This window comes from Leptonychotes weddellii, chromosome 1, assembly GCF_054177405.1.
Source record: "Leptonychotes weddellii isolate Sample4059 chromosome 1, ASM5417740v2, whole genome shotgun sequence".
In the NCBI taxonomy this organism is placed as follows: Eukaryota; Metazoa; Chordata; class Mammalia; order Carnivora; family Phocidae; genus Leptonychotes; species Leptonychotes weddellii.
In genome coordinates, this window is record NC_138369.1 from 117959921 (window position 1) to 117981312 (window position 21392).

Genomic DNA, 21392 nt, shown 5'->3' on the forward strand with positions numbered 1-21392 from the left:
AAAAAGGGAGAGAATGTGATCAGGCAGGAGACTAGAACAAAGCCATACACTAGAGATTTAGGGTATATTTTGATCTGTTAGAAGAAACTGTATCTCAAAATTTTAAAGAGAGAACAACTTATATATATATGCCAAAAATAAGGGTAACTACTATGAAGGGATAGAATATGACTCTAAAAATGAAAAATAAAAATATTTTTTAAAAAAGGGATTGATAAGATGTTGGTTGAAAAAGGGAAGAAGAAAAATTCAAAAAAAAAAAAAAGACAGTTAAAAAATAAAATTAACTTTGAAAGACTAAAGAATCATGGTAAAAAAGCTATGGATTCTATGTGCAGTATCCCCCTAGCGCTGGAGTTCTGCCGTTCTCATTGTTCGGTAAACTTGGTCTTGGCTGGCTGTTCTTGCTGATCTTCTGGGGGAGGGGCCTGTTGCTGTGGTTCCCAAATGTCTTTGCGGGAGGCGGAATTGCCCCACCCTTGCCGGGTGCCAGCTAAGTATCTGCTCGGGTTCGCTCTCTGGAGCTTTTGTTCCCTGCAAGCTTTCGGTACAGCTTTGGAGGAAGAGAGTGAAAATGGTGGCCTCCCAATCTCCGCCCCGGAGAAGCCGAGAACTCGGGGCCCTGCTCCTCAGTGAGCCCCCAGAGAAAAGCAGTCAATCACTCCCGTCTCCCCGGTGTCTGGCCGCACTCCGTGCTCACCCGGCCTGTGACCGAGCGTTTCTATCTCTGGCACCCAACTCGGTGTGGAGTCTCCAAACCCAACAGAGCCCTGCTGTGTGCTCCTGTGCCGCTCCTCCCAGGGGAGGAAGGGGAGTCTCCCCAGATCTGCCGCTTGTTGGGTCCCTGCTGGAGGAGGGACTGTGCCGTGGATCACAGTTTATGGCAACCCCGAGCTGAGAGCCTGCGCCTTGGCTCCGTCTCTGCAGCCGGCTTCCCCGCTCCGATACCTGGGAGCTCTGCCGCACTCAAGCACCCCCAGTCTTTCTGTGACCCCGAGGGTCCTGAGACCACACTGTCCCGCGAGGGTTCCACCCCCCGCTTAGCCACTGGAGCGACCTCCCTCAGTGGAGCAGACTTCTAAAAGTTCTGATTTTGTGCTCCGCGGCTCTATCACTTGCCAGAAGCGGCCGACGGAAGCCCCCTCCCGCGCCGTCTATCCTCCCAAATATCGCCTCGGATTCACTTCTCCACACGTCCTACCTTCCAGAAAGTGGTCACTTTTCTGTTCAGAGAGTTGTTGCTATTCTTTTCTTCGATCTCCTGTTGAGTTTGTAGGTGTTCAGAATGGTTTGATCCCTATCCAGCTGAATTCCTGGAACCATATGAAATCCAGGTCTCCTACTCCTCCGCCATCTTGCTCCGCCCCCCAGAAATGTGTCTCTTTTAATATCCCATGTTGTAGGGTTAAATTCATACCAACTTCATATTCTCTGTGATGGAACTAAGGTAGCTTTGTTGCTTTTTTCAGGTGTAAAAGATGAGGAGAGTAACTTGCCACCTTATTCCTCTGTGATGTGTGCTAAGGACAATTTCACACCATGCTTCTAAAACAGGTCTAACTGTAATTTAGGGTTTGGTATGTATCTCCAGTTTCAGTAATCAAAGTCATGTCAACATTCACTAAGAAATAAGAAAGAAGAGTATTCTGGTAATGACAACTTCTCAGGGTTGTGCCTAGGCTCAGAAAATTTCTAGCCTTTTATGAACATTAGCCTCTCTTTATTCCCAAATGCTCAATGGAAATCAATGCATTAAAATTAGGTCCATAAGAGCTAAGATTAAAAGACAAATCTCGAAGAGAAAAAATAACCTCACCAATGCTCATGAACCCTTAAAACCACTCTCTTAAGGTTAGATCTTGGGAAAAACCTCCATCAAGAATGTAGGAAGAACATCATGGTGGCAGCTGATATCAGTAGTTATTTCCTTTCCCTTCCTCAAAATCTTTTTAGCTCTGTTCTTAACAACAACCTCAAAGAAATGTACTCCCTTAAGGAAGATCAAATTGCATTCAACAGCAATAGGAATGACATCTATGAGATCTGACCCTCCTCCAGCTGTTCATTGTAACTCTGGGAGAGGCTGAAGGGATGTCTAAGACTTGGGTACACTGTTCATCCAGGTTCAAGAGGCTTGGCCCTTCCCAACAAGATCCCCCGCAACAAAATCTAAAATACAAATTAATTTGCCCCTTACCTGAGAGAATGGCAAACTGTCTGTGAAGTTGTTCAATTATGTCCACTGCCACCAAGGGCCTGATTTCCTGCTGCATAATTTCATCTGCACAAATGAAATACAAATTAGGTTAAATTTGTGTAAATCACAAAGAGAATTTAAAAGGAAGTGAGGGTGGGGGAAGAAAGGGAAGTTTCACTACTAGGGAAATCTGGGACTTATCTAGATATGGTTATAGGCACATTATTCTCTTGAGATCTCTATTCCTGAGATGCAGGAATGGATCTGGGTTTTGTGTGGTGTGAAGCTTATACCCAGGAGCACAGGAACACATTTCTAGAGCCTCTCCCAAGGCTTTAGGAGGGTCAACACAAGGAAGGGGCCCTGAAGCTTAAGCTTCAGCAGCTTCACAATATAGCTGCTGGAATAGTCTCATTACCAAGGCAGGTACTCAGGGACCTGCCTACTCCTTTAGATCTTAAACACAAACAATCTAGGTCACCAGAGTTCATCCCAAGCTGGGTCATAAAATCTGACACTTATGAATGTTCTCGGCTTTTTGTTTCCTTCCCTCCCTCATTCCTTCCTTTTTGCCTCCCTCCTTAATTACCTTTCTTCTCCTTCCAGAATACTTCAAGGGCCTCTTCCCACTGCCAAGCATGTTTAGGGAGACACTTCTCTATTTTGCTAATTAAAGATACTCCATACTGAACAAAAAGTTACAGGCTTCCAAGGCAAAAATTCAAATCTTTCAAGCACAAACCTACCAATGTCCTCTAACCCTAAGAGTGATTTGTAAGCCCTATGATTTGCATTCTATCGATTTGGGGGAATGGGATTAGAGAGGGGAGAAGACTGAATGGAAATCCTTAGCCTGGGTTGGAAATAGGAAGGCATTTTCACACTCTCACTGCCTAAGATAGTATTATCCTCATTTAATTATATCCCAGAGAATCTAAAAAAAATGAGCTGGTTATTGTTTCTATAACAGTTAAACATCAGATAAGACTAAGGCAGAGTCAAATAGTCTTGTATATTGATGCTAAATAGGTATCTGCCATTGATTCAGCCTGGAGTCAGGGTAATGGTATGATATTGTAACATTGACCAATAGTAAGGTTATATTTTGGAAGCTCCTCCCAGAACCTTCTCAGCTTTAGTGTGAAAGTTAAAGGAGATGATATATATGGTGATGTACACAGTAGATGCTCGGTAAATACTAGTTATAGCCCTTTGTCTGGAAAGGCCTTTACCATATTTGTTTGCTAAAAGTTTTTTCTTTTTAAGATTTTATTTATTTATTTACTTATTTACTTATTTATTTATTTCTTTGAGAAAAGTGCTTGCACACGAGCAGGGGAAGGAACAGAGGGAAAGGGAGGGGAAAAAATCTCAAGCAGACTCTCACTGAGTGCAGAGCTGACCGGGGCTCAATCTCAGGACCCTGAGACCATGACCTGAGCCAAAACCAAGAGTGGGACGTTTAATGGACTGATCCACCAAGGCGCTCCCTGAAAGTCTTGTAAGGGCTGGGGCAAGTGCCAGTTTAAATGCTAAGACCCTTCTTAGGTGCCTGGGTGGCTCAGTTTGTTAAGCGTCTGCCTTCAGCTCAGGTCATGATCCCAGGGTTCTGGGATCAAGTCCCACATCGGGCTCCCTACCCCGCATCGGGCTCCCTGCTCCACAGGGAGCCTGCTTCTCCCTCTGCCTCTCCCTCTCTCTCTGTCTCTCATGAATAAAAAAATAAAATCTTAAAAACATACCTACATACATACATAAATATATACATACTAAGAGCCTTCTCAATGAATTCTACCACTTTCTCTGAAGGAAAGCAGGTAAACCCAGGCCAGAGCTCATTCCTTCATTCCTCCTTTCTCTTTCCACCCTGAATTCACTAAAAATTCACTAAACCCCTGTTCACTGTTAATTGTAGTGGGTACAATAATGATGCTGTAGTTATATTTGGCAAAAGGGAAGAGTCTTCTTGGTTTTATACACAAACTATTTAACAGTAAAATGATATTAAGTCTGAGATCTGCTTAAAAATACTCAAGTGCTCCCTCCCCCTTGCCAAAAATGTATGGGGCAGGGGGAGGAGGAGATGAAATCAGATTGACAAATATGAATAATTATTAAAGCTGGTTGTTGGGTCCATGGGATTGCATTATATAATTCTTTTGCATATGTTTCAAATTTTTCATAATAAAATATAAATTATAAATGGAAACCAACATAGAGAATTTAAGCAGGAACAGGAGTTATATAACTGAAGAGTTTTTCAGAATATAATCTCCCAGTAGTCTGAGAAAACGGTACACTCAAAAATAGAGCTGGGTCACTATATTTTCATACCTGAGGGAGCATATTTAAGAGATAATGACCACAAAGAAAAACCAAGATCATAAGATGCAATTTATTGTTATTGTACCTCAATATTTGAGGTGTGCTTTAGACATTTTAAATAGGTAAGATCTGAAAATGGACAACAGAAGTGAGTTAAGCCAACCATCCCCCAACCCATCTCATTTTTTAAGTGAAGAAATGGAGACCCAGAGAGATTCTGACCTTGCCTGTGGTCATATAATTTAAGCATGGAGTCAGAGTCAGCCTGGGATCACCTGACTCCAAGGACAAACCTGGGCCTTCCATGATAGGAGTTCCCAGACCCTTGGTCTTCAGCAGCACTGTCCTCTACCACCCCTGAGAGGGTAACTAGTGTCTCTCATCATGGGAATGTGTGGGTTGCTCAGCCTTCCAACAGAGATCTTTCCCACTTGGGGTTACCAAATGAACAGGACTAAGATATATAATTTGTTTTTCAAGAATAGAAATGAGCTGGTTTGCCTTTGCTGAGAAAGCTTGGCCCCCTACCGGGAGTGAAAGGGTTGTCCTTGAAGATGTCCCAGCAAAGGAACCTCATGACCCTACCTGGCCAGCCACAACAAATCATGCGGGTTTCTTAGACTCAGTGCTGACCCAGAGCATGGAGGTAACCTCAGACACACCAAGCTTTTAGTGATGCCTGACATCTGAGGACCTGTTAGAAGAGGGGCATGCTCGGTTCAGCCCCAAACAGGCCACATTCATACTCTGACCAAAAGACACACAAAGACCAGCCCTATTGCTGGTAAGCCTTGCTATCCACTCCTCTCTAGATGGGGTAAGGAAGGGAAGGCAGGAGCTCTTTTGTCTAAAGGAGCCCCCTTCTGTGCAATGGGAAAGAACCCAGACAGCCCTGATGGGAAGGGCCATTTCTGCCAACTCTTAGCTAGATACCAGAGCAAGGACACTCTGAGCCTCAGTGTCCTGTGTTGTGAAATGGCTTTTCCTTCTCCAGAAACAGTTGGGCATGACCAGTGAGGACCCACCAAAGTGGTAATTCCTCCTGCGCTCTGCCTGGCCCCTTGGTTCTGTGTGGATGCTTCCTGCTCACTGCTTGCTACTTTTGATGTGCATGGATTAGGGAGAAACTTGTCTCTTTCAACCCACATAAGGCCAGGGGAAGTGATAATTCAATCTCAACACAATCTGTATCCTGGGCAAAGTTACAAATAGATCAGGGGAAAACTTGTCCCTTTTCTATCCCTGGTAAGTATACAGTGAGTGATTGTATGCTATCCCAGACCCAGAGTTCCAGAGATGCAAAAGGCCATCAAAGGGTACAACACAGCCTCCTCGGGGATGGAATAAACAGCCTTGCACATCCCATGGAAACTCAGCTTGGGAAGGCAGCAAGCAACACCCCTGCATTGTCCACTGCCCAGTCTGAGAGAGCAGTGCAGGCTCTGGGGCAGGACCTTTCCCACTGACTGCAGCCGTCCTCACAGCAGAGAGCAGGGAACTGCTCATAACAGCTATTTGCTGTCTGCCTGTTGCAACTGGTCAGGAATAAAGGGGCAGCAAAACCCGTGACTTCCACTCTGGCTGAAATTTCAGTCACATTGGGATTTAAAAGATTCAAGTATGGTCTGAAGAAAAAAAGAACCAAATTTCTAAGTAAGTAAGTAAATTAGGGAAACAAAGTTTAGTCTGGACCGACAAGGGAAGGCAGACCCTGCCACATTTCTACTTTACCAAGGGAGTCTGGTGAACAGGAAAAATAGAAGAGTCTGCTGCCTCGCTGGACTAGGAATGGGCCCAGGATCCCCTGTCCCAGCCTCTGTTAGTAACGCTAACAAGCACCAGCTGTGAGCCAGCCCTGATCACGCACCTCACAGATTAACTCATTTAATGAGTTGGATAATGACAGTAAAGGAATGCACCCTTGCACCAAAATGAACCTCCTCTGGCCCATGCCGCCCTCTCACTCCCTCAACTAGACCAGACTTGACTGCCGGGAAAACACATACAGACTGGAAGCTCAGAGAAATCAGTTGCCAGGCTGGTACGAAAAGCCACCTCATGGAGACATGCTGTTTCACTTCTCTTTTTTATTGGCCAGGTCAGAAATAACACAAACCCATTTTTCCTTCTTTTACTGGGTCCTGTCCTATATATAGCAATCCTTGACCTGAACCATAAGACAGCACTGAAGTCTTATCTGTAAATTAACAATGAATAAAAGGCAATAGAAAAGCAAGGGGAAGAATTTTTTTAAAGGAGAAATTTAGAATTTTAAAGCAAGAACACTGAAAAATTACCAACTTCCTATTAGTCAGATAATGCAATTAAAACAGCAATAGAATATCTCATTCAACCATAGAATAACTGAGATTCTAACATCCAATGCTGGGATTTTGTTGGAAAACCAGAACATGTACATAACCTTGGGGAGTGAAGCTGGTAGAGCCCTTTTAGAAAGTAGTTTCACAATATTTTATCCAGTGATTATTGTGTAGTTACATACCAAGCCCTTTATATGTAGCATCTCATTTAATCCTCAAGATAAAAGGGCAATATTGATCTAGATTTGCAGTAGCTCATCCAAGGTTGAACAGAGCCAGAATTTGAATCCATCTCATTCTGAACTCTAAAGCCCAGCATCCTAACCATTACAATACAGAGCTTCAATACACAGTCAGTAAAATCTTCATAATCCTTTGCCCATTCATCCTATATCTGGAAATTTATGCCAACAAAATAGTAAAATAAAAACCTTATACATAAAAAGGTAGACTGGAATATTATTTATAAGAGTGAAAAAATGAGGGGCGCCTGGGTGGCTAGTCGGTTAAGCATCTGCCTTCAGCTCAGGTCATGATCTCAGGGTCCTGGAATGGAGTCTGCATCGGGCTCTCTGCTCAGCAGGGAGTCTGCTTCTCCCTCTCCCTCTGTGCTCTCTCTCTCTCTCTCAAATAAATAAAATCTTTTTTTAAAGAAAGAGTGGAAAAATGAAAGCAATCATTATATAATTATGAAGACCATCTCCATAGACAAAGATTTAAGATATCATATTAAGGACATAAAAACCTCGTATGTGAGGTGGGATTGTAGAGAAGTTAAAAGAGAAAGAAGAAAGCATGGGGTGTATTTGTGCATATGTGTGCAGACATATGAGAAAAGAATACTTGAAATAGTTGTGTTAGAGTAATGGAATCATATTGTGGTTACCCCCTTTAGCTTACATAAAGTATGCTCTGGTAGCCTTTATTTCTCATGCTAATAGGACTTTATTATGAAGTATAATTTACATGCAGTACAATGCACAGATCTTAAGTGTACAGTTTGGTGAATTCTGATAAATATATACAATCATGTAACCATCAGACAGATCAAGATGTGGAACACTTCCATTGCCCCAAAAGTTTCCTTGCGACCCTTGGTCCAGGCCCCACACTTTTGAGAGCTCCACATATCACAGCCCTCCCTCCCATAAATATATATGTTAAAGACCACAGAGGCGGCTCTGTCACTTGTGACCCAGTGTTCGGGGCTGACAGGGTATACTGTAGCCCTATACATCTACTCTCTTAACACCACTGGAGCCCCAGGGAAGTACTTCGCCACATCTCTTGGTCTATATCCTCAAAAGAAAAGGCGACTGCATCCAATGCTCCGCTGGTTCGTGGGCGGTGCCACTGCGGATACCAGGGACAGACACTGCTTCTGAGCGCTGGGAGGACTGGAGCAGTGGAAGTGCTTAGGTAAGAGAAGAGACAAATTAATTATCACGTCAAATCTTTCCTTTCACATGGCATGAATGCTGCAGATTCCTATATAATGAAATCTCAGGCCCAGTACTACCAAGCATCAACCTTCTTTCTTCCTCCCTATTCACGATGCAAATATGTATCTTCAAAATGTGAATTCCTTGAACGCAATTACAATACTTTACTCTAATCACATTGACTTTAGATCACTGCTCTCAACAGTGAAAATCTCAATTATAACAACAGTGCTTTTGCTGACATGAAAATCTTGCTGGCAAGAAAAAAATACATTTTATAGACTAATTAATGACTTACAGATTACAGATATCTTTATTAGGCACCCAAATTTCACTGGCCCATCAACACAACACTCAGACACATGCAATAATTCAATTTTGTCATCTTTGCTATTTTCTGATTTTTACTCATATAAAAACCACAGCTTTATACATACTTTAATTTTGGTAGGAGAGTATGTTTGTAAGGTAGGTAGGGAGATAAAACATGTTTTATTTAACTGTGGCATGCGGGCCTCTGTTTGTACTCTTGTCCCAGGTTCTGCAATGCCTGTTTAGAACTGCTTTGAGAACTGGTAAGATATTACTAAGCACAGCATTTCTGTTAATACTTATCCAAATCCCTTTTCTCCTTCTTCTTTCCTTTACAGATAGAGCTGATACATTTTTTTGTTAATTTTTTTTAAGATTTTATTTATTTGAGAGAGAGAGAATGAGAGACAGCATGAGCAGGGGAGGGCCAGAGGGAGAAGCAGACTCCCCGCTGAGCAGGGAGCCCTATGTGGGACTCGATACCAGGATTCCAGGATCATGACCTGAGCCGAAGGCAGTCGCTTAACCAACTGAGCCACCCAGGCGCCCCTGAACTGATACATTTTTTTAAAGCTCCTTAATTTCTGCTGGCATTTCACATTGTACCCTTGTATAAGACAAGCCCTGCAGAGGTGGACATTTCTAAGCAATGAGTTTCTTCAGCAACAATAGTTGGAGATGACATTCCCCCGTAGCCCTTCATAACTCCAGGACAAGTGAAACTGAGCTCTGCTGCCTGGGGTATTCTGAATAAAAAGCAATCAAGGCCCTGCAGGAAATTGAGAAAATCTGTGAAACTACTTAATCCCTCCTTCCCATAAGGCTCCCTGTTATAGTACTGAATTTCAAATGCCCCACCTGCATTTTAATCAACACCCTGCCCCCAGCAGGGCTTCTCAAATTATAATGGATATATAAATCACATGGGTTTTCAAATGCAGATTCTGATTTAGTAGGCCTAGGGCGGGGCATTCCTAACAAGCTCTCCTGATGCTGCTGATTCAACGGAGAAGCAAGCACAACAGAGAAGCAAGCACAACATTGATTCCGAAGCCTGACACTATTCTTGGTCCTTTCCTGTTGCTTATGAAAATGCAGCTCAGGAAAAAAAAAAAAAAGTTTTTATTTGTGTTGTTCGCTGTCTGCTCTTATCATTCAGTAAAAATAATCATCTATGTGTGTTCAAAGTATTCTTAAAAAGGAGGCCTAGATGGTTTCCTTCTGTGCTGATTGCGAGGTCAGCACCCTGGGAAACAAGCCAACCCTGGCTTAAAAACCTGCTTACCTGCCCTTCCTGCACGCACACCTCCACCTCAAGCCTGCCCCACTGCTCAGGGTGGGCCCCTTCATGCCTATGCCCTCTCATTCTAGCCCCACTCTAGCCCTGGATTCAGTATAAGTTTATGGTCTGGAAGCAGTGCCTTGGGCAAAACAATATAATATGGTATAAGATGAGGAGATGAGAAGACCTGAGACGAGTAATAACTATTTAATGTAGCATTCTTCCAAAAGTTTCTACACTTTCTTTCTAAAGCTCCTAGAGAAAAAAATATCTTAATACAAAAGAATCAAAATAGTAGGATTTTAAGACATTTTAGCAATATGATGGATAAACAATTTTATTTTTGTTTAAGAAACAGTCCTGGAAGCGCTGGCAAACATTCCTTCTTTCCTCTCTCTCTCTCAATTGACTGATTCATTCATTCATTCATTCATTCAGGTATGGAAACAGAATGAAAAGAACTGGACTTGCATCTGAGCTCTGCCACTAACCAGCCCCTCTATCTTCAGGGTCTCCCTCTGTAAAACGGGAATGAATAATAATTATTACTATCTCCTTGGAGGGCCACTGTGGGGATTAATACTACCATTTATTGAACACTTACTGCCTACTGGGCATTGTGCGACCTGCTTTACATATATTATCTAACTTAATTAATTAAAATAACATGTGAAAGCAGTTTGTGTATAAGAGTTTCAATAAAAGCTAATTAAATTGATCATTCAGTCCTTTGAGCTATGATCACAAGGATACTGCAATAGATTTCTCACAAACACCCGCCATGCATTGTTGGTTTGCACTGAAATTCTGCTCATAAACTCCCTTTAGTTGACCTTTCTCTTTCACTATAAGTCTGATAGAATTTGTTTTGAGTTCAGAAGGACTCAGGAACAAAACAGAGATTAGAATTAGGTCAAAATATAAATAAACATATAGTATATGATAAAAGTGGCATTTCACATGGGGCCAGGGGGATATTATTCAACAAGAAGTGTTGGGTCAATCTTCTGGTCACAAAAAGACATCAAGTACAGTGATTAAGAGCATCACCTCTGGTGCCACAATGCCTAGGTTCAAATCTTGGCTCTGCCACTTACAGCAGACTAATCTCAAGCAAGTTGCTTGACGTCCCTGTGCCTTAATTTCTTGATACGAAAGTGGGGGAAATTATAACACATCCACCTGATCTAATCGTTGTAAGAATTGAGTTTATAATATAGCTGGAGAACTTAAGAAAAATTCCTGGTATATGGCAGATGCTATGTAATTTTATTATTGTCAAAATGTTTAAGTATATCCATATTTTCACTTCTTGCCAAAAGAATAAACTCCAGCCAGATTAAATAATGAAACCATAAAAATACTAGAAGAAAATGTAGGAGAATATTTTTATAATACTGGAATCAGAACAGCCTTTCAAAGTATGGCAGAAATACCAGTAAGAAAAGACTGATAAAGTTAATTTAAAAACCACTTTGGCAGGGCAAACATACCTTGAACAAACTAAAAAATTAGCAACAAATTGGAAAATGTACAGCACATGTAGTTGATAAAGGGCTTATTTTCCTAAAATATAAAGAGCAGGCTGGATAGTGCCCTCTCCCAAAAGATAAGACCATGTCCTAATCCTAGTACCTGTGAACACTGCCTTATGTGAAAAAAGGGTCCTTGCAGAAATGACTAAGTTAAAGCTCTTGAGAGGAAGAGCCTATTTTGAATTATCTGGGTGGGCCCAGAATGCAATAATATGTATTTTTATAAGAGAGGAAAATAGGGGCACCTGGGTGGCTCAGTCGGTTGAGCATCCAGCTCTTGATTTTGGCTCAGGTCATGATCTCAGGGTCGTGGGATAGACCCTCACAGGGCTCTGCACTCAGCGGGGAGTCTGTTGGAGATTCTCTCTCTGCCCCGACCCCCCCCCCCCAAAATAAATTTTAAAAAAGAGAAAGAAAGAGAAAGGATAACAGGAGAAGACCATGTGAAGATGGAGGCTGAGACTGGAATGCTGCAGTCAGAAGCCAGCACAGGCCTGGAACCACCAGAGCCTGAAAGAGCCGAGAAAATAAATTTCCCCTATAACCTCTAGAGACCTGCACCTTGATTTTGGACTTCTGGCCTCTAGATCTATGAGAAAATAAATTTCTGCTGTACTAGGCCATCAAGTCTGTGGTCATCTGTTACAGCAACCACATGAAATAAACACAAACTAAGAACAATTAATGGAATAAACACAGCCAATGAATGAATGTAAGATTGCAGTAATATCAGAAAGGACATTTAGACACTCCCAAAACCTAAGTTAAGATACTCAAATTTTCATTGTTCTCTTGAGTCACAGACAGAATAAAATGACTGACAGCTAAAGCATGTAGGCAAACATTTTATAACCTTTTATAGTGCAGGAAGGAAGAAAAGCAACAAAGTGTACGTAATGCCGTGAGTTTAGAATTCAGAAATTCTTTATAATCTTTCAAATTACTTCCTCTCCTCACTACTAACAAAACTGTAAAGCCCTTATGATTCAACTTTAATAAAATTAGGGCAATAATTTACACTTGAATTCAAGCCCTTTGTAGGATTTGTGTGCATGCGCAGGCGAGTGCCTATGTGTTTTAAGAATGGAAAGCAAAATCTGATTAACAAGTTGTTCTCTCTTAAATAGCAAATATATAGTATCCCTTGCCTTTGATAAGACAGTATATGTATTATATCCTATATAAGTATATGATACATACTATAAGCATGAATTCAGAAAGGATACTGTAATGATGATAAAGCACACTTCTCTATTCAGTAATTCCTCTCTATTGAAGAAATAGGTTCCAAATATAAGTAAAGAGGAATAAAGAGAGACAAAGACAGTTGTTTAATCACTTTTCCGAGTTTGCGATCCAAGGGGAATGAACATATTATAAACACTTTCTTTTTTCAAGATTTTATTTATTTATTTATTTGACAGAGACACAGTGAGAGAGGGAACACAAGCAGGGAGAGTGAGAGAGGGAGAAGCAGACTTCCCGCTGAGCAGGGAGCCCGACGGGGGGTTCAATCCCAGGGCCCCAGGATCATGATCCGAGCCTGAAGGCAGACACTTAATGACTGAGCCACCCAGGCACCCCTATAAACATTTTCAAGGCAAAAAAAAAAGGGGGGGTGGATGGGGTAATATCAAAAAGCCCATCCATAAAAGAAGCAGTCTTAGAAATAAGTAGTTGCTTCAGCTCTTAGAGCATGTGTCCTACTGGCTTCCAAATACATGTAAGGCATACTTAGAAATGCTGTTCCTTCTCACCCAGCCCACTGAAGGGAAGTGTTTCTCTTTTTTCCACTCTTAAACCACCAGTGTGTTATTAGTTCATATGTTTAAAAATGAAGTCTTAGCATTTCAGATTTAACACTTTTTTCAGACTTAACATTTTTCTTCAGAAACATGAGTTTCATTATCTGAATTCTTATTTTCATTTTACAAAAGCAATATATGTTGGTTATTTTTAAAAATAAAAAATACCACGAAAATAAGAAAAATACAATTCCTAATCACTCCTTCACCCCAAATGAAATAGTTCTCTCACTGGTGTACAATGGTCAATACACATATATTTATGTATAGACATATATGCTCTTAAAATGGATTCACACTTACACATTCCATCCTACAACCTGATTTTTTTCAGACTATTTGGTCATCTCTTTTTAACATGAATTTTTCAATAAATGACCATCTACAATATTGTTAATAGCTGATTAATGTTTTTTTTTTAAAGATTTTATTTATTGGACAGAAAGAGAGACAGTGAGAGAGGGAACACAAGCAGGGGGAGTGGGAGTGGGAGAGGGAGAAGCAGGATTCCCGCTGAGCAGGGAGCTCAATGCAGGGCTCGATGAGGGGCTCGATCCCAGGACCCTGGGATCATGACCTGAGCCGAAAGCAGACACGTAACCGCTGAGCCAACCAGGCACCCCTGATTAATGCTTTTTAAAAAGCCCTTTTAAACTCCTCAGTAAACTTGAAACAGTATTGCAAGTAAATTCTTTTAATATAAAATTTGTTAGTTAAATCATTATTCCACTGAGAATAGGGATGAATAACAAAACATTATTTACAAAACACACATAAAAGAAAGTCATCGTTGCTCTCACAGTACCTTGTTTTGCCATATATTCTAGCCTGGTGCAACTTCCCAGGAAGTGGTGGTAAGCCCTCATCTCTGCCTCTGTGATCCGCCCCAAGGTGTATGGTAAGTATCTGGGGTCTTGCTGCCCACACTTCTTACAGCAGGAGTCCATTGGATCCCAGGAAATGGTGCCACCTTGCTCTCTCTTCATCCCTCTCAGCACTGCATTCGCATAAATGTGTTTAATCCTTTCTCCTGACTAATCTCACTTAAGTTCATTCAAGGTCATTTCACTGCTGAGAGTTTATCCTTTGGATTGGTGAGTGCTCACAGAATTACAGGCCCAATTGTTACTGGACTTTCTCATTTGGAAACAAAGGGAAACAGGGCAGGGAGGGGGGGATGAAGGTGTGGGGTAGAGAGGGAAATCCTAGAGTCGATGAGAATCAGAATTTTTTTTCTTTTTTAGAGGAATCACAACATGAAACATACATCATGCCAGTGGATATTTAAAATAAAATAATAGAAAGGGATAAATTTTTTAAAGGATGCTCTTAAGAAAATTTATTCCAGGCCACAATCCTCCCCTCCCTCTCTTCCAACCTCTCTAGGCTGCAGAGGAATAAAATCCAGAGACTTAACAGTGCAGCCAATAGAAGTCACTAGGCGGACAACATGGGTTGGCACAGCAAAAGGTCAATGTTCAAGTCCTGAAGGAATGTAGAGTGTTTCCTGAACTACTTCTAAAGACCAGGTGCAAGTACAATATCATGATTCTAAAATGAAGGATGTTCTTTGCCTGTCATCTGACAGAGACCTCCCGCCATTACTACCATTTGGGGAAAAGTGAGCTCACCTTTCAGAACAGTGATGTGCAGAGTATGGCATACTCAGAGAGAGGCTGATTTTTCATAATGCATTTTATCTTGGTTCCTCATGCTTAATGTTTTTGTTTCGTAATGTCATGCTCCAAGATTTAAAGAAAGGGCACAATATGAAATACCTAACAAGTAATAAATGTATATAAACCTCTAATTTTTATTTGTATGATTCAAGCTGAAATTTGAGTAAAGCTTGCAACGGTCAAGGAGAAACTGGAAACCCTTTTTTACAAAAAATAAATAAATGTTTGGGGCTCCTGAGTGGCTCAGTTGGTTAAGCGACTGCCTTCGGCTCAGGTCATGATCCTGGAGTCCTGGGATCGAGTCCCACATCAGGCTCCCCCTTCTCTGTGGGGAGCCTGCTTCTCCCTCTGCCTCTGCCTGCCACTCCCTCTGCTTGTGCTCACTCTCTCTCTCTGTGTCAAATAAATAAATAAAATCTTTAAAAAAATAAAATAAAATAAATGTTTATTTTTAAACAGAAGGTAAAATTCACATATATTAAAATACTCAAATCTGAAGTGTATATTTTAATGAGTTTTGACAAATGGATACATCCACGTAACCCATACTCCTTCCAAGATAGAGAATGTTTCCATCTATAGAAAGTAACTTCATGCCCCTTCCCAGTCAACCCTTGTTCCTAACCCCCACGCAACCACTGAAGTGACTTTTCTTTTTTTTCCTTTAAAGATTTTATTTATTTATTAGAGAGATAGAGTACAAGCAGGGGAAGGGACAGAGGGAGAAGAAGGCTCCCCACTGAACAGGGAGCCTGATGCGGGACTCAATCTCAGGACCCTGGGATCATGACCCGAGCCCAAAGGCAGACGCTTAACCAACTGAGCCACCCAGGTGCCCTGAAGTGCTTTTTCAATAGAGACTAGTTTTGCCTTTTTAAAAACTTCATCTACAACACAGGAAACAACAAACGTTGGAGTGGTTGTGGAGAAAGGGGAACCCTCTTACACTGTTGGTGGGAATGCAAGCTGGTACAGCCTCTCTGAAAAACGGTATGGAGGTTCATCAAGAAGTTAAAAATAGAGCTACCCTATGACCCAGCAATTGCACAACTAGGTATTTACCCTAAAGACAAATGTAGTGATCTGAAGGGGTACGTGCACCCCGATGTTTATAGCAGCAGTGTCCACAATAGCCAAATTGTGGAAAGAGCCAAGATGTCCATTGACAGACAAATGGATAAAGAAGATGTTCATATATACAATGGAATATTACTCAGCCATCAGAAAGGATGAATACTTACCATTTACATCAACATGGATGGAATTGGAGGGTATTATGCCGAGCGAATAAGTCAATCAGAGAAAGACAATTATCATATAGTTTCACTCATATGCAGAACATAAGAAACAGGGTAGAGGACCATAGGAGAAGGGAGGGAAAACAGAATGGGAAGTCATTCTGAGAGGGAGAAAAACCATTAGAGACTCTTAACTATAGGAAACAAACTGAGGGTTGCTGGAGGGGATGTGGGTGGAGGATAGGGTAACTAGATGATGGGCATTAAGGAGGGCACGTGATGCAATGAGCACTGGGTGTTATACAAAACTGATAAATTATTGAACACTACATCTGAAACTAATGATGTAGTATAAGTTGGCTAATTGAATTTAAATTTAAAAAAACTTCACATAATACAATATGTACTCTTGTGTCTAGCTTCTTTCTCTTACGATGATGCTTTTCAGATTCGTCCATGTTGTATCAGAAGTTCATTTATTTTTATTGCTGAGTTGTATCCCATCATATGGACGGTCACAGTTTGTCCATTCTCCTGCTGATAGACGTTCAGGTTTCTTTTTCAGTTTGGGCTGTTACGAATAAAGTTGCTATGAACATTCATGTAAAGGTCTCTGTATGGACACATGTTTGCATTTCTCTTGGATAAATACCTACTAATGGTATTGCTCAGTCAAAGAAAAGGTGTATATTTAATTTATAAGAATCTGCCAAACGTTTTCCCGAATTGGTTATACCAGAAATTCTTTTAAGATTAGAGGCTGCTCTGTCCGCAGAGCCAATTCTTTATTAGTGTTAACTGCATGGGAAGTACTTTAAGAAAATACCTAAGAATTAACAGGAAAAAATTTAATATAATTTGAGATGCTCTTTTTTTCTCTACCATTAGGTATTATGAACATGCTACCTCCAATTAAACACCAAGTCTGAAAGTCCTAATACAGGGCAGCAAACAAGGCAATTTTTAAACAACAGTTTGTGATATATAGCCAAATTTCCCTCCAAAACAGTTGTGCCACTTTACATTTCCACCAGCAATATGGAAAGTGCCTGATTCCCCACATGGAGGTTCTTTTTCCTACTAAACATTAACTTCTTTACCCATTCATTTAGACATGAATAGCCATGAATGCTTGGCTGGCATCACAACACCTACGAACATAAGAGCAATCTTTGTTAACCACGTAAATCCACAATAGCAGTGTGCATGTAATTGCACATACCCAGCAATGACCATAATTATATTTTTGCAGCTTACAGAACTCTAGGGAGAGGGAGGGCAGACAGTAAAATCTTGGAAATTTTCTTTATAACATTTGAATCTCTATTACTTGAACAAACTGTACAGCCCTTACAAATCCTATATTCCATGCACTGACCTTTACCATTTGACCAAGATCAAATATCCAATGAAGGACTATATTTTCTTTATGTTGAACAACAGATTCTGAAATAACTGGGCATTAGGTAACTCTCCTTAGAAAAGAGCTGATTATTTCAGTAGTAATGGCAATGGAAGATGAATGTTTTCATTCATTCATTTCATTCTGCCTCCCTGCAAGAAACTATTATAGGTAGAAAAGAAAAGAAAAAAAAAGCTTTTTTAGCACTTCTAGATTTGCACCTCTTTAAAATAAAATTGTGCATGTTTTGTATCTGAGCAGCTGAAGCCATCCACTTGCCCCTATCTATCAAGGCAAAATGGAGAATGAGAAGTCACCTACAAGCTCCAGAAGGATCTGAATTATCCACACCATGAGAGCATCAGGGTTGTTCTTCCACCAGAAATAAGACCAAAGTAATATTAAAGGGAGAGATATATTTCTCCTTATATGAACTAGACTTTGTTTTCTTTTTTTAAAAAAGTCAACATTCAAATGTCCTGGTGTATTTGCTGAGGAGATTAAACTGACTTTCTCCCAGAGTTGGCCTGGGGGACAAAGGGAATAACAGGACTCTTGAGGGTGGAGTTCTCAGGGACACCACATTCCATCAATTGACCAAGGTGCTGCAAGGACTGCAGGCCATCTCATCCTCCTGATCTTCCCCTTTTGTAGAGGCGCAGGGACACCTCGCTCCCTCTCAGTCAGGGAAAGGGAGCCTGCCACATCCAGTTACATACATGTGGAGGAATCCCTAGAGAAAGCATGCTGAACAGATACATGGTTCCCACTGGGGAGTGGGACCAAAGTTACAGGGGACAAGGAGACTCTGACTTCTAACTTCCCACCGTTCTCTACTATTTACAATTTATATGAAAAGCATAGATTACTTTCATGAGTAAACCTAAAATATACTAACAAAGATTTTATATATTAAAATATACTAACAAATTATTTTATCTGGGTTACTCCATATACCTAGCTTTCCAACATGTTCCTTGATACTATTTTTAGAGCACTGCCTTTATAAGCCTTTATAAATTTTACTGACCACTATGGCAAAATGTTGATGGTTGTTGGAGCTGGGTGATGAGTAAGGTTTGAAAGACTAGTCTATTTTGGTGATGTCTTAATTAATTAATTAATTTATTTTATTTTATTTTATTTTTAGATAGAGAGAGTGTGAGAGTGAGTGGGGTGGGGAGCAGGGAGAGGGAGAGCCAGAATCTTAAGCAGGCTCTACTCTCAGCAGCACAAAGCTCACATGGACTCAACCTCATGACGCTGAGATCATGACCTGAGCTGAAATCAAGAGTCTGACGCCTAACCTAACCAACTGAGCCACCCAGGCGCCCCTTTTGTGATGTCTTAAAAGTTTTGTAATTAAGGGGCGCCTGGGTGGCTCAGTTGGTTGGTTAAGTGTCTGACTCTTGGTTTCGGCTCAGGTCATGATCTCAGAGTTGTGGATCCGAGCCCCGAGCTGGGCTCCATGCTCAGGGCAGAGTCTGCTTGTCCCTCTCATTCCCTCTCTGCCCCTCCTCCCCACTAAGATAATAAATAAATCTTTTTAAAAAAATGATTGATAGAAAAAGGGAATTTCTCCTAGAAGATATTTAAAGATTATTATGTAGCAATAATAATCTAAACTATGTGGAACTGATACAAAAATAAACAGAAGAATGAACAGGAAGACCCAGAAACAGACTATAAATTCTAAAATAACTTTTTATGTAGAGGAGGAGTTACAAATTAATGAAGGAATATTTAATAAATGCTACTGAAAAAATTTAGTTTCACCTCCTATCAGAAACACACTTAGAGATTTAAGAACAAAAGTAAAAGTAAATAAAACCATTAAAAAATATTAAAATAAAACATGATTATTTACTTATCTTTATTTGAGGCAGGATATAAAAGCAATAGAAAAAATCATAAAAGATTTATAGATATGACTACATAAAACCTTAAACCCATTATATGTTAAAAGTCAGCAAAAACAAAATTATAAAATAAAAGCAAAATGGAAAATAAAAAATGCCTGCTACAAACTTAACCAAGCCTTAATATATTTAACACTGAAAAAAACCTACACAAAAACCCCCAAAAACACACAGACAAGTCACAGAACAAAAATTCAAACAGCAAATAATAAATTTAGTAAAAATTATTCTAGTTCACTAGTAATTTTTAAAATTCTGTTAAAATGAATACCATGCCACTTTTATCTATCAAACAAGCAAATACTCAAATAAAATCACCAAAAGGGGCTAACAACATTGCAGCTACTGTGCCATGCACTTAACAGGCATTACTTCAAAATCCTATAAGACAAGTTCTCTCGTTACCCCATTTGCCGTATGAGGAAACAGATGAACACAAATGCTGATAAAGGGATCTGGTAAAATCAAGAATCCCCACACTCTGTTGATGTGTCACTAAAGTGGTATAAATTTCCCAGAAGGTAACCTGACCAAAATGTATTTTAAAAGTTAATATTCATACTCTTTGATCCAATAATTACATTTCCTAGAAATTTATCTTTAAAAGATAGGGATGCCTGGGTGGCTTAGTCGGTTAAGCGTCTGCCTTCGGCTCAGGTCAAGATCATGGGGTCCTGGGATCGAGTCCTGCATCGGGGCTCCTTGCTCAGTAAGGAGCCTGCTTCTCCCTCTCCCTCTGACCCTCCCCCTTGCTCATGCTCTCTCTTTCTCTCAAATAAATAAATAAAATCTTAAAAAAAAAAATCTGGAATGTGTGAGATGTGTGCAAAGATTTCTGAACAAAGATGCTCCTCGAATTTTTGAAAAAATAACACTGACAAACTGGAAACAACCTATCCAACCAACCCTAGGGTAATATTTAAACAAATTATAGTATAACCATATAGTGAAAAATTATAACTGTATTAAAATATCATTTATGGAAATGTTTTATAATAAGGAACTGCTTATTATATAATTTAGTTTACAGCATAGTGTTAAAAAGCAGAACAGAATTCATATCATTACATATATAACATGTATGATATAAAGAGAGATCATATCATTTTAACTATGTGAAAATGCCAAAGGAAAAAAACCAGAAGAACACACTCAAAGGATAACTGTGATTGTAACTAGGATATGGAACTGTGGACTTTCTTCTTTGTACTTGTCTTTTCCAAATATTATGCAATGAGCATATACTTTTTTTCTCTATTTTTCTGTTTGTATTTTCTGTTTTCTGTTATAAAAAACAGCATAAATGTTTTTTAAAATTTGTTCTTAAACTGATATACAGTATAATTCACTCTTCTTGGCATACAGTTCTGAGTTTTGACAAATGCATGGCGTCATTTAACCTTTACCACAATCAGGAAGGGAATAGTTCCAACATCCCCTTGTAGTCACACTACCTCCTCGCCTACCTAACCCTGGGCAACCACTCCAATCTAATAGTTTTACCTTTTCCAAATGCCATATAATATGGCATTTAGAAGTACCTTTTGAGTCTGGTGTCTTTCCTTAGAATAATTTCAGATTTATTCATGTTGTTGTGTGTATCAATAATTTCTTTTTTTTAATTGTTGACTATTCCAGTGTACAGATGTGTCACAAATTGTTTACCCATTCCCCTGATGAGAGACTCTGGGTTGCCTCCAGTTTTTAGTGATTAAGAATCAAGCTGCTATAAGCATTTACATACAGATTCTTGTTTTCTAAGTGGCCATAACATTTTACACTCCCACCAACATACTGTGTGGGAGATCCAGACCCTTCTCATCCTCACGTGACTTGGTATTGCCATTTTTTAACCACTGTAATAGGTCTGTGACTTCCCTGATGACTACTGACATTGAGCATATTTTCACATGCTTATTTTCATCTGTGTATCTT

The 21392-nt window shown here is 40.2% G+C and overlaps 1 protein-coding gene across 2 annotated transcripts in view; it reads right to left on the reverse strand.

The window, feature by feature from the left end:
* The window catches only part of MCF2L2 (MCF.2 cell line derived transforming sequence-like 2), a 202850-nt gene that overhangs the window by 171315 nt on the left and 10143 nt on the right, over nucleotides 1-21392 (reverse strand). For both annotated transcript variants that reach the window (XM_081830363.1, XM_081830355.1), the window contains exon 2: nucleotides 2198-2281. In XM_081830363.1, coding sequence (XP_081686489.1) covers nucleotides 2198-2281 — 84 coding nt within the window. The remainder of the gene's footprint in view (nucleotides 1-2197; nucleotides 2282-21392) is intronic.